Raw genomic sequence first — 14,633 nt, forward strand, 5'->3', positions numbered from 1 at the left:
TTGGCATGCTGAATTTTTATTTTAATTTATCCATTTGTTAGCAACCATCTTTTTCAAGAAGAGTAAAAGCTATTTAAAAAACATGTCATAGACTAAAATGTGAAAATGTCTTGAGCTTGTGTTCACCACAGACGTTATTTCAGGCATTTAACCAAGAACCTTTTCAAAAAACCCATTGACTTTAGGATGGTGGAATTGGAAATGCTAAAATGCCAACTCATTTCCAGATTTTGGCCTTTAAAACTATGATGGGATGACCCCTGCAGCACTTCCAAGTTTAAATGAACAGAATTGTGGTGCTTTTGTAGAGTGTACTATAACCGAATTTTCATTTTTGGGTGAAATTTACAAGGGAAGTGTATATTTTCTGCATCACTAATGCCTCCAAACGAAACTTCACAATTAATAACAGGTTTCCTGAACACTCCCCTTTTCTGCTATAGACATACCAATTGTTGCTTTAATAGACAAAACTCCATAACAGTTTTGGAAATTGTAAGCTGTGAAAATTACATGATCTATGACCTTTATACAGTGCATGTCATTGTAAAGACTGCAAGTCTATCCCCCACAGCCTCATTTTCATCCACGTTATATGCAGTATGGCATCTAACCTGACTAAAGTCTATTGGTTCGCTAAATCGATAGCTCAGCCATTATTTGTGCCTTGTTACTGTGGCAGACGGCTCAAAATAGCGATGAGAAGTCTGCATCATTGCGGCAAATTGGCTGTTTTGAATGATTTGTTTCAATGAATCATCTCAAATAGCAGATTCATTGGTTCTATTTACGTCATCACATATGGTGACATCATTACGTAATTTTTCATAGCACCAACCTCTGCATTGGTGGTGTTAGCAATTTGAGCAATGTTTTGACAGCACAGCACCACAAAGCCACATAATTTGCTTACCTGAAGTTGCATATTAAGCTGGGTTAGAAGGAAGTATTATCTAACTTTTACAAAAATGACAGACATCACCTAAGACACAGTTTACAAAATGAGTCTGACAGAGATCTTCTCAGCCAGTATCTGTTACCAAACCTCTGCCCTGCCAAGCTGCCAGTATGTAACTGAAGGAGTTGCGGCTATGTGGTATGTGGGCACAGCCTCTCACCAGAATGATTAAGCCGCAGGTCTGCCCTTTCTCAAAAATGTCACGGCTCTGATGGGTTTGACTTGTCAGACAGCTGGCACAGGTTGCACTGGCAGTGCTGAGAAAGGGAGACTTATGCCCACCACTAATCTGTGTTTTTACAAAACATAAGCATGTATCTCTGCATATAATTCTGCTTCTTAAAAGCTGAATAAATGGCAGTAATGTCACACTTATATTTGATTTCTTCTTATCTGAGCCTAGCAGATATATTTTGATCCTGTTTGTTCAGAGGGTGGTGGCGTAGCTTGGGCAGAGAAAACTGGCTGTCAACAACAACCACACACCAAATCTCTGTTAAACCGCTCTCAGTGCAGTTCATAACCTTTTAATTACAACCTACCAAATCAAATATTATTATTCACACTTTTTTGTTCCATTTTTGTCCATCTCTTTTGGAGTAAACAAGTGTGTTGGATTTTTATTTCAAATAAATGAAATGAATTAGCAAGTCTGATTCACTGATTCCCACACTGTTACCAGTGCATGAAAGCAAACATTCGCGATGCGTCTGCCATTTAAATTGTCGCTGCATAAATTTAAATAGGTAATTGACTCTTCTGCAATGTAATTACTGCAGACATGTCATGACGCCTACACAAAATACAACCAATCCCAATGCATTTGCATTTTTAGGGGTCTGGTTTATACAAACCTGTTGTTATAATCACGAAATGGATTTCTAGCTCAGCTTTATAAATAGTTTTTTTTCTACTCTTCTGCTATTTACGGCTGTCTAAATAAAGCTTGTATGTGCTGCTCTGACTCTAACTAGTGTTGGTAGCCAATAGAAAGGAATTTTATTCAAGTACAGAAATACTGAAATGTCTAAAGCGAGCAGCCTTAATAGGATGAAAAGAGTTTGTTTATGATGTTATTCATTTTTTGATTGTGCCTCCATTATGATGGATGAGTAATATTTGGCATTTTGAAACAGGCCGCACAAAAAAAAAAAAAACTCATCCAAAAAAAAGTTGGTCAGCAGTTCGTGTTCACACCACCTATTTGAATATATTTCCATATATGTGCAAAAAATGTGAGAGACAGCAGAGACTTAATGATCATATTTTGGTCAAGCTTGCAGGGCTTTTCCAAAATCCATGACGCAAATCCAAATAAAACTTTTGAAAGAAGGAATCTAAGGCACTGTTAAAAAGAAATTCCCTTCTCTCATCACATTATCACAAAGATGTAAAATCAGATCGCTTATAGACTTTTGTGGAAAAACTAAAGCTACAATGTAAAAAATGATCTTCTGAAGTTGTAAATAAAACATTTAACCTTAATGTGCTGTAGGAGATTTTAGAGAATGCTAACTTTAGCCTGATAACACTGAAAGCAAATGTCCCACCCTCCATGCAAATCGCCATCCAAAGCCACGCCTCCTGAACAGACCAGACGACCAGAGACGACATTACCACAATACACCATGTGTCATTCACCGGTGAAAAAACTTTAAAGTACAGTTAGTAAAAGTACTACAATACCAGGAAGGAAGGTCAGGTTGTTGATGTTTGCCTGCCATTCTTGCTCTGTCTGCATAGATATGTGAACGCGCTGATGACTATGTGGTATGCAAACGCATGTTAACAGACAGGTAGGAAAGTCAATCAAAACACTCGGAACGAGCGTTTTGATTGGACGAACATTTCTTGGTGCTACGTCTTCCACAGAATATATAAATACATTTAGACCACATTAACTTAATGATTGCTATCGGGATGTGAAGAGACTTTCAACCAGCATAATAAAAAATGTTTCTGAAGACAATCACCTATTGCACTTTAACATAAAGTCGTGGCCTAATGGTTAGAGGGGAAGTCGTGGAGTCAGACTCGTAATCCAAAGGTTGCGGGTTCGAGTCTCCGGCCGGCATGGATTGTAGGTGGGGGGAGTGAATGTCCAGCGCTCTCTCCACCCTCAATACCACGACTGAGGTGCCCTTGAGCAAGGCACCGAACCCCCAACTGCTCCCCGGGCGCCGCAGCATAAATGGCTGCCCACTGCTCCGGGTGTGTGTTCACGGTGTGTGTGTGTTCACTGCTGTGTGTGTTCACGGTGTGTGTGTGTTCACTGCTGTGTGTGTGCACGTTGGATGGGTTAAATGCAGAGCACAAATTCCGAGTATGGGTCACCATACTTGGCCGTATGTCACTTCACTTTATAAAAAGATTACTGGAGTATGCTTTACAAGAAATACCATTTCAGTGCTGTTTTTGTAATGAATTGTGAATTTTATAGAAAATTGTTTCTACACCAATCTGTTTTCAGTGTATAGAAATTAAGAACTGGTAACACATTTGGCTCAAAGTGAATGCAGATAAAATGTTATTTGTACACCTTATACTGTTTTATTGAATCTTGTTTTCATAGCGGGACATGTGAAATTAATTTTTACACTGAAGACTGAAGTATCTTGACCTGTGCATTATTATATTATATTTGAGAGACTGAAATGTATTTTCTCTCTCTCTCTCTCTCTCATTTTGCATCTTTTCTACATATGGTCGAATTGATGCAATGCATCAAGGCCATTTGTCCCATTGTGATCTACTTGCAGTAACATCCCCTTGGTGCTAGAGGGAGCTACTGCAACAGATTATATTGACCTCATATTTGCGTTGGATCAATCTAAAGATAATTATTAATAAATCTTTGGCATTTGTACAGCACTGTAGTGTGACAGGATATGTGAATGAAATATGTCCCATTACCATTTACAAACAGACATAACATCCATACATATACTGATTTAAAAATAAGAGGTGAATATATAGGTCACGGTATTATTCACATAAATTAGCAGATTAATATTGCTCAATGTCTGCGTGACATAAACCCAAGATGTTGTAATAGTGGCACTGAATATTGTCTTAGATAATTAACATATGAACACATAATTATGAGGAGAAAGATGATGTAATGAGTGATGTTATTATTTGACCCTGTTGTTTGATATTATTGGCAAAACATTAGGCTACAGTTGGTTTGTCATATATCATACAAATATTGTGAAACAACATTTTCCCAGTTCAGTCTGCTGTGCTCATTTCAGTCTAGAAGTCTCATGAAAACCAAAGCTTACAAACTCAGACCGCAGTCAGTCTAAATTAGAGTGTCTGTTTCAGACTCCACCCATCAACCCACTGATTCAACATACTGCCCTGCCTGCCTGCAAAATGCTCTTACTTCCTCCCCCCTCAGACTTTCATTTAAAATGTTCATTGTATAAATGTACAGTTTTACGAACGGGTTGAGGCTGAATTGCAGGCTTATTTTTTTTTAAGTAAAATAAAAGCGGTGCCATCTTGACAACCTGTGATGTGTGTTTAAATTTAATTATTGACGTAGAAAAATTAGCTGAAACCCCAGAAATGGTAGAATTGAAATAGCAAAATTGTTTATGTTAAATTGATGGAAACACAAATGCTGGTATACCATAATGATGGATCTTAATTTTCAATTTAATATACTTTGGGCAAAACCTTTACATCTGCATTATTATTATTATTATTCAAAATGTCAATAAAAGTAAACTAATAATATTGCAAATTGAGAAGACAATTTATTTAATATTATACAATAACAGCAGATTATTAAACGGTGTCACTTTGTTTTATTATTCCCATCATTTCATACATGTTGTTGTCTATTTTAATATTTTTAGAACTGTGTATGGTTTGGGAGTGTTGAAAATGACGACAATCATGCCAAGCTGTGTCCATAAATTAAATAAATAAAATCTAATAAATCAAAGTATAATTGTATAAATAAATAATGAATTAATTAAATAACTGAATAATGTGATAAATTACTATGAATAAAGTCACGTTTACAAATAAAACACCAATAATAAAAAGATCAGGTGTTTACAAATATAAATAGTAATATTATAAGTACAGTGACGGTTTCTCTACAGCAGTGGGGGGTGAAGACTGGTTCTTGGAAGAGCCACAGCCTGCGGAGTCAGTCACATTCTTGGCTGGGATTCAATGACTGAGCCAGACACACACAAACACTGAGCGAGAGAGAGGGAGAGCGAGCGAGAGAGGCTGTGCTCACTGACTCAGTCATACTGAACTGCAGGGGCAGAGCAGCGGAGGCGACGCGCCGTGTCCGGCTGCAAGCGATCTCTACTCGCAGGGAGAAATACGGATTTAAAGTTGGCGGATTGTGTATTCGACTCCTGAATTTGACGTGGGACAAGTTCGGCTCCCCCGTGGGATAGTTTTGCTGCAACTTACGCGCTATACTTGAGTTTTCTGTAAGCTCTGTCTGTGGATATGGACAGAAGAGAGCCCGCTGCAGGGGAAGAAGACGCGCCGGTGGAAACCTTCGTCTGAGCGGGGATTTGATGAAGCCCTATTGGTCTTCTTGTGCTTGTTTTGACAGACTTGGATTTCGAGACGCGGAGCCAGGACCTTTGAGTCGTATTTCTCGCCAGACGCTCGGTTTCAACAACGCGGTGCGCGAAACATGGAAACAGTAGCGCGACAGAGTTTCCAGCCTCACCCGGGACTGCAACAAACTCTCAAACAGTTTCACCTGAGCTCCATGATCTCTCTCGGCGGACCGGCCGCGTTCTCGGCCAGATGGCAACACGACCTGCTCTTCAAGAAGGACGGCAAAGACGTCCCGGAGCCCGTGCTGCACCTGCCCCCCATGCAGCCTCCTCCGGTGATGCCCGGGCCGCTCTTCATCCCGTCTGACCGCTCCACCGAGAGGTGCGAGACGGTCCTGGAGGGCGAGACGATCTCGTGCTTCGTGGTGGGCGGCGAGAAGCGCCTGTGCCTGCCGCAGATCCTCAACACGGTGCTGCGGGATTTCTCGCTCCAGCAGATCAACTCGGTGTGCGACGACTTGCACATCTACTGCTCGCGCTGCACCGCCGACCAGCTGGAGATCCTGAAGGTGATGGGCATCCTGCCGTTCTCCGCGCCGTCCTGCGGACTCATCACCAAGACGGACGCGGAGCGCCTGTGTAACGCGCTCATCTACGGGGGGACATACCCGCCGCACTCCAAGAAGGAGCTGTACGGCTCCATCGAGCTGGAGCTCACTGAGAAGAGCTTCAAGATCTATCACGAGTGCTTCGGGAAGTGTAAGGGTCTGCTGGTCCCGGAGCTCTACACGAGTCCCAACGCGCCCTGCATCCAGTGCATGGACTGCAGGCTCATGTACCCGACTCAGAAATTCGTGGTACACAGTCACAAATCGCTGGAGAACAGGACTTGCCACTGGGGCTTTGACTCGGCCAATTGGAGGGCGTATGTCCTCCTGAGCACGGATTACACGGGGAAAGAGGAGAAAGCGCGTCTGGAGCAGCTCCTGGATGACATTAAGGAGAAATTTGACTTCGCCAATAAATACAAGCAGAAAGCGTCACGGGTGAGCCAGTTTGTTGCATTTTGCGCTGCATCATTCAGGGTGAAATAAGTTTTCTTCTCGTGTAGCTACTGCAAGTGTCAGATGCCCATGACAAGCCGTTTCATCTCTTTAAACTAACTAGTGTCTGTGTTACTAGTTGCTGCCTTAGTAGTAAACCAATAACGACTACCATCTTTTCCAGTTTCATTTGATTCATATTTTGTAATAGTGCCTATTATCAGGTAATACATTGCAAACTAGTAGCTACATCTCAGCCGTGGCAAGTATTTTTGCTTCAGATGCCAATTATTCCCATTTCTGCTGGCACCTATTTCAGTTTTACTCACTATGTATCAATATTAATTTTGGCTTTCTAGAAATAATTCAGCTACTAGTATCTGTGACAATTTTCATAGAATTAATTGGATCATACTCATTTACTAGACATTCTGACTAGTCATTGCATCTTGCAAGTAAAAAAGCAATCGAAACTAGTGATGTAAGGAATTAGAGAAATTGAAAATATTCTACTCCCTTTTGGATTACTTGTTATTAATCCAAAAATAATTATCAGAAGCATAAAAATAGATATTGTTAAAATGGCTTGCCATAGTCGTCTTCAGATGAATGCTTGGAGAAAGGCCAAGGGTGTCAGTTCTTTGGTGACACAAACTTCAGACTCAACAGTAAGTAGTTATTTGGCAGACACAGTGCACTTCTTATAGGGACAGTCCCCTTGGCACAACCTGAGGTTAAGTGCTCTGGGGCACTGTGGCGATGTCCATGAATCACCTCTGCTAGTATTAAAGCAACAATCTTAAAGTTGGCAGACTAGAGGTTTAAAGCGCTAAGCCACACCACCAAGGTGAAATTTGTATGTCTTAGGTTTTGCGTTGGCATATTCCAAGTAGTGTCAGCTTCCCTCCTTATTTGAATGCTTGGAAGGGGGCCAAGAGTGTCAGTTCTTTGGTGACACAGTCTTCAGACTCCAGAGACTATCATGATATTGGTTTCCCAGTCCAAATGTTACAACCTGATATCCAGGAGAGGGTTGAGATGTGGATTCTGCGGGCGGACGTTGAGATAGAGTAGCCGTCATAGTGGCCTAAATTTAATGGCATGAAATATTTACCTTGAGCAGACCAATGCAAAAAAATCACAGATAGCATTTCTAGGCACTTCCACATGCTGCATATAATTGACCAGTAACTAACCCTCGGTGTCATAACCTCTGTCCCATTGGCCTTTACTGTAGATACAGTGCTGAGTGTGTAAACAAACAATCATTAAGAGCCATCAAAGGCCAGGGTGCTTAGTTTTCAGCGCTGTCTCTCTCTCTCTCTCTTTCTCTCTCTCTCTCTCTGTGTCTAGTGCTTGTTTTTATCATCTCCTTCGTCCATCTGTCTCTCTCGAGCCCAGCATGACTTCCACATGTCCCACGGCAATGTTGTCATGTTATGGTAATTCCAAAATGGATCGTTTAGCTATCACAGGTACTTGACAGTGGATGTGTATTTAATGATCGGGCCATTGAGGGTTTAATCATGGGACTGCTGTGGGAAAACATCATGCTTTCTGAGCTGCACTCTAACCAAGTTTGCTGCTTAAATATGCATCATAAAGTTCATTTTGGGTTATTTTTTGGAAGGAATAATCTGTTAAAGCAGTCTCAGGCTGATTGTTTTATGTTTATCTGCTTTGGGTTGTCTCCAGTCTCAGGTTACTCGCATGTGTGGCGGCTCTTCTTACCCTTGGGGCTCTAATGCTTGACTCTTGCAGCAGACAGGGTCCTGTTTGTGAGGTAGAGTTATTTTAGTAGTGTGCCCCCCTCCAATACACACACACACACAAACACTCAATCAATGGCAGGCCTGGACATTTGCATGAACTGTTTTCCTTGAATGGAGCTGATGATGCAGGGATTGGAGTATTGTGGTGGAAACGGAATATGAACCAACAAAGAGGTGCATTCACCAACATCTCCTCCCTCCCATCTCTCTGTGATCAGTCCTCCACCACCTCCCCCACCCACCAGCTCTCACCCTGTGTGAGTGGAGCAAGAGAATGTAAACCTAATCCCGCACTCCAGCGTGTTTATACACATTTGCTGTTTACTTTCTCTTTTTGCACCGATGATGTGTGTAATAAGTGCTTTGCCGATTGAATGGGCCCTTACAGTGAATGACGTTGCCTCGTTAACATCGAGCTGTTTCCTCGGTCTCAAGTGAGACCAAAATGTCCCGGAGCTCTCTGCATTAACACATTATCAGACCCCCCACAGCAGGCTTTTATTCCTCTCAAGAGCGTTCCTGCCTCTCACCACACACAAGAGGGAACACTCTCAAACCGTCTGGAAACGGAAGTGGAATATATCTGTATATTCATCTAGAGAGAGGGAGATTTGGTGTATTTTTACATTCGCCCGCCCGCCTAGTCACTCCTTTGCCAGGAAGAGTCGGCGATTTGATATTGATGACTTCATAATGGCTTCCACACAATTTCATTTGCCACTAAGATATAGAATAAGACTGAGGCCTGAAATCGACCCAACTCTATACAAATATTTGGAGATATGCTAGTTTGATTTTCATTTTGTGTCAAGGGGGTCAGTAAGAACTTTGAATGGTTTTGAAATGTCTCTTATGCTCAAGTATAAACAGTAATATTCTGAAAAATGTTTACAATTTCAAATAACTGTTTACTAATATATTGTAAAATGCAATTAATTCCAAAGAATATTTATGGCAAAAAAATATTTAGCAGCCATTACTCCAATCTTCAGTGTCACATGATCCTTCAGAAATCAATCGAATATGCTGATTTGGTGCTTTAGAGACATTTCTTATTAGTATCAATGTTGAAAAATGTTGTGCTGCTTAATTTTTGTGGACATTGTGATCATTTTTTTCAGGATTCTTTGATAATTAAAAGTCTAAAAAAAGCAGCATTTATTTAAAATAGGATTTTGATTGTTTTGGTCAGTTTAATGCATTAATAAAAGTATTAATTTATTAAAAAATATGCATATAGATATGCATATAGATATGCAACCTTGCATAACAAGCATGTAACTGGCCTAAGGATTCCACATGCAAGTGATGTAGTCATAACAGTTTGTTTTGCATTTATATACTGTGTGTTGCTGTCTGGGATGCATATTCTGTGTGATTGTGACAGAGCTGTTTTATTTTTTGCTGAGTTATTTACAGATCTTACTGTTCCTCATCTGTGAAAAGTAGTCTGGCAGTCTCTCTCTCACTCTCTCTGTCTCTGGGTGGGGTGAAGGAACTTCCTCTTTCTCTGCTGCTTGCTGAGGGAAGGTCACAGACTGTGTAGTTACTCAACCTCCCTCGACATATATGTGTGTGTGTGTGTAAGTGTTTATGAGTGCATGTCTGTCTGGTGCTTTCAGTCTGCAGCCGGAAGATGCAGTCTCTCGCTCAGACACACTCATAATTAAGCGTAAAATGTACCTAGCCATTATGTTCTGTCAAGCTGTCTCAGGTCCACACGTTTTTTAATACTCTGTGGGGGGAAAAAAAATACTATTACACTTGTTTGAGATCTCGTTCAGAGGGTTCAAAAGAGTTTGGCTGCTTGGTAAACAAGGCTTGAGTTTGCTGATTTGTATTATACAGGTTCAAAGTGTAAGCTTAGGTGTTGAGTTGGCTTCATGCGCTATCATAATTACTTACAGTATATACTGATAAAAATGTCTGGACCTAATTGTCTGGAGTGGCGCTGAATGATTGGATGGATTAGGGACGAAATAGCTTAAGACTTTGTAAACAAGTGAGTAAATGCCTTTAAGACTCAGCATTTCAGCTTTCAATTGATTAAAAATGAGTTGTTACATGATGCACTAATGAATAAATCAAACGAATTACAAATAATCAATATTTGATGAGAAAACACCCAAATGAAGATCACTTTTATGTTAATATGGCAGATGAAAATGGCTTTAGAGTCAATATGTTGCTTGTTTTATTTCCGTTATATTGAACAGAAGCCTATCGTTGACATACAGACCACAGAAATCTATTTTACAATCAACTAGACTTAGAGATTTCACACATCAGGTTGCGTTTTTACATTACATCTCCACTATTTTTAAATTGTTGGTCAATGTAAATATGTGGTAGATGTTAATTTATATTGCTACTTATTTGTACTAAATATAGCTATTTTAAATGTATAGCCCTATTATGCTTGTTCCTTTTCGTATTCACATTAACAGATTTAATTGACAAAATAGTTAGTATTTAAATTTTTTTAGACCAGTAAGCACGAGAAAGCCCATATCATGAGCATTTCCCACTTAGTCATGCATTTGATTTCCCCTTCTGAGTTTCCTGTTAAATGTGGAGGCATTTTATCAGGGGTTATTTAGAGAGTTTTGGCAGACGGCGCGTTCTTGCCGCCAGTGCAGGAAAACCGCAGCTCAGTGACGGGAAGGGAGAGTTGCGACAGCAGCATTCCAGGACCGCCACTCCTAAAATGCAGCGAGAGACTGATTATGCAAATGTGAGTATGAATGGGCATGAATGAAGCGTGCCCTCTCACTCTCTTTTTCGCATTCGCTGCGCGTCTGCCGGCACACTTAAACGCGCACACACGCACACCTGCTCGGTATCAGAACTCTTCACCTGCTGACTTCTCGTCTTCTCCACAATCAAGTGTTTTTTGTTTTTTCTTCTTTCTCTCGATCTTTAATTCCCCCCAGGTGCTGGAAGTGGGTAGTAAACCTCTCTAATCATGCAGCCATTAAAGCAGAATTTAACCACACTCAGCCTTTGAAGCCGTTTTCTCACTTAATTGTTCGCTCTTTGAAAAGAAAGCTACGTAATTTAGTCTAAATCACGCCCTTGAAAACGCTTTTGATGAACACCTTGCGTGTTTTCTTTCTTCCGTCCTCTGCGTTCGGTTCGGCTGACTTGTGATTTTTATTTCGGAGAGAGCAGTAGCATCTTTCCAACCACAACAACCCCCCCCCCCCCCCCCCCCCCCCCCAAGCTCTTCGGAGAATTCTGGGATATCTGATGGAGAACTGAGAGGGTGCAAGAGCTTTGGGAGAGGAAGCCAGTTCCCTAAGGGGATATTAGGTATGTCCCGTCTCATTCGCCAGGCATATCGCTCTTAAGCCACACACACACACACACACACACACACACACACACTTACTCACAGCGGACGGCTCAACTCGACTCAGCTCAGCAGCAGCTGGCCCCTGGTATGCATATCAATGGCCGCAGCACGAAAATCTGCATTTGTGCATTTCTCTGCCTCCCTTTCAGAATGCGAGGGGCTCCACGGGCACGGATAGTCCTGCAGCTGCGGACAATATAAACCAGAGGATCCGTCTGAGAACAGAGTCGAACGGCTGTTCTGAGACCTCATGGGTCAAAGTCTTCATATGTATGTTCCAGAACTTGGACTCGTGAGGTCAAAGACCTGCGAGGCAGAGAAACGGACCCTGTGTTGTTCAGTCGGTTACTGATATGAACAGGCTTTTGTTTGGATATCCGCAAGGGTCATTTTTATTGTTGCGCAAGAGTGCCAGACGAGAAACCCGAACAGTTTTACTCAATATGAAACTCTGCGAAAAAAACATGGTAATCTGTTGCTTTCATAACAAAGCTTATTCTTCCAACTGATCCTGAATAAAAAAATCCCTCATGTGTAGTCCTGGGTGGTTTTTAAATTCGACAGGTTTTTTTTCAGGAGTGATCAGCAGCTGAGAGTTCTAACAAGACTCCTTTAGGTGCTAATTAAGATTTTTCAAATAGTCCGTCGCTGACAAGCCCGAACTGATGGATCATAACTGTGATTAACTGGGCAAAGAGAGAAAATATGTTGCTTTGTTTTTAGAGATAAGACACGAACATCTCCCTGGAACAATTAAAACCCTAATTGCTTTTGTGGCTCTAGAATGCAAATGCAAGTCAATTCATTAGTTTTTGTAATGTGTGAAGATTCACACTTGGCTTATTTGCCAAATCCTTGCTAATTTGATGCGTTTCAAATCAAAATGGCATTTATTCAGCTTTGCTGTTCAGCGGGAAGTATGACTTTCACTGTTTTTTCCATCAATGACATGAGAGATCAAATATACTTAAGCAATAGACTTCATTCACACGAGGTGCCCTATTTAATTTGATGCAAATGATTCAAAGCGAGGCTGTGAGGGACAGAAGTACAATATGTTGTCACATTTCACAACCCTTTTTTCCCAATGTTTTGTCATTTGAAAAATTGACCTCCATGTATGTAATAGTTCAACTCAGTGAAAAGACTGCTTCAATCCCAAAGAGCCTAATTTTAATTTGCATCAAATTAAATGTTCTGTACTCTTTCACTCTGTTCCAAAACCCAGCTGTCTTTTTAGGGAGCATAATAATAATAATAATAAATGATTTATTTTATAATAAAAAAACAAAATAAACAACAATTTGATACATGTATAATAATTATATATTTGTATTTATTTTAAATCAATACATAATAATAAAAAATAATAATATTAATAAATAAACAAAAATGTATGATACATGTAAAATAAATTATATTTTTTATTTACTTTAAATCAACAATAATAATAATATAGTTATTATTGTTGTTGGTGTTGTTATGAACAACTTTAAGTAAACAAATTCCCTAATATAATAGTTTTGCTTCCTCCTTAGACTCATTTTGGTCAAATCCAGAGTTACAGAAAATTTTTTAAAATATAAATAATTTTTAATATCGAAATTATCAGTACAATATTTGTGTGTGCTATGTGCATATTGTATATAACATTCCAAATTAGTCAGTTGTGAAGTACCAATGTAGTTATGTTGCCTAGTAGGCAGCTCACACAATTTTGGAACTCAAAGCATTGTAACTCAAGAGAGCTAACCTGAAGCCCTTACTGCCTACACAGTTACAGAGCTTCGAAGAAGAAGCAAAGAAACATTCGGATTTCAGTTATAAGGCAATCGAAAACAAGACTGTACATATTGAATAATTGTTCCCTCTTACATAATTTCCCCTCGTCATAGCTTAAGCTGTGTTGTGACATTATATCACACCCTCTCACACACACACCGCTAAGCCTCATAGGCTGTCCACCCCCTCCCCCAGGATGCAGTAGCTAAAATCTCATTAATGTCAGATGGAGATAAACACAGATAAAAGAGAGAGGTTCATCACGGGGCATCCTCTCTTTTCACACTCCTTCCACCCAGCCCCCACACATCAGTCAGCCCGGTCTCTCTCTCTGTGTGTGTGTGTGTGTTTGTATTGGCTGGCCTCTGGGAAAGCATTCATATACCTGCCTGATAGGGGCGGCTGGGGGAGGTGGAGAAGGATGCGATGGGGGGCTGGCAGACAGATGAGTGTGGGATGGAGGAGGGAGCTTTTTCTGTGTCTGGCATTAAGACGGAGGAGGGGTGGGAAAATAGATGTGTTTCGGGGGTTCCCTCGGTTACTGTGATTGTCAAAGCGAGACTGGATGTGCTGATATGTAAGGTGTGAGGTAAATATTTGATTTATTGAAAGACATTGTGAACATTTAATGTCAGGCAGACTGTTATGAGCTGCTCCTGTGTCTTAGTCACACCAAAATAACAAGTCCAAGTCAATGAATGAATTAACTAAACAAGTAGGAAAGAAAAGGAACTGGATCCAGTGTTCTGTCTGGCAGTTTATTTCTGCGTCATGCACTCTGTTTTAAATAAATAAATCCTCATTCATTGCTGCTTTTTTGCATTCATTCATTCATGGAGCTGTAGATATGCATTATTAATGACAGTTAAGCACGAATAGAACAACACATTTTCCTGGATGAGTTTAGCTTTGAAAAATTCATCTCTGAGCTGAATCACCTTCCGTTTCAGCCTCTTTTTGCACTTTAACATAATGATGGTAAGATTTTTATCGATTTATTTTCTGTATATTTAAAGAACAATATTTTTTAAAAGTCGACATGACTTCACATTTGACTCTGTTTTTGTTCTTTAATATCTTGAATATATAGCTCTGAAATTATTTTTGTTTTCTGCTGATGTAGCCAAATGGTCTACTTTTCATGATCCAATTGTATGCAGATTGATGCATTCAAGTCCCATC

At 40.3% G+C, this 14,633-nt stretch overlaps 1 protein-coding gene across 1 annotated transcript in view; it reads left to right on the plus strand.

Annotated features, from left to right (window-relative positions):
- Window positions 1–5,164: 5,164 nt before the first annotated feature.
- The window catches only part of skia (v-ski avian sarcoma viral oncogene homolog a), a 70,133-nt gene continuing 60,664 nt past the window's right edge, over window positions 5,165–14,633 (plus strand). Inside the window, exon 1 of the mRNA XM_079384997.1 lies at window positions 5,165–6,545. Within this exon, the coding sequence (XP_079241123.1) occupies window positions 5,634–6,545 (912 nt within the window). The 5' untranslated portion in view covers window positions 5,165–5,633. The remainder of the gene's footprint in view (window positions 6,546–14,633) is intronic.

The sequence above is a fragment of the Barbus barbus genome (genome assembly GCF_936440315.1).
Source record: "Barbus barbus genome assembly, chromosome: 29".
NCBI lineage: Eukaryota > Metazoa > Chordata > Actinopteri > Cypriniformes > Cyprinidae > Barbus > Barbus barbus.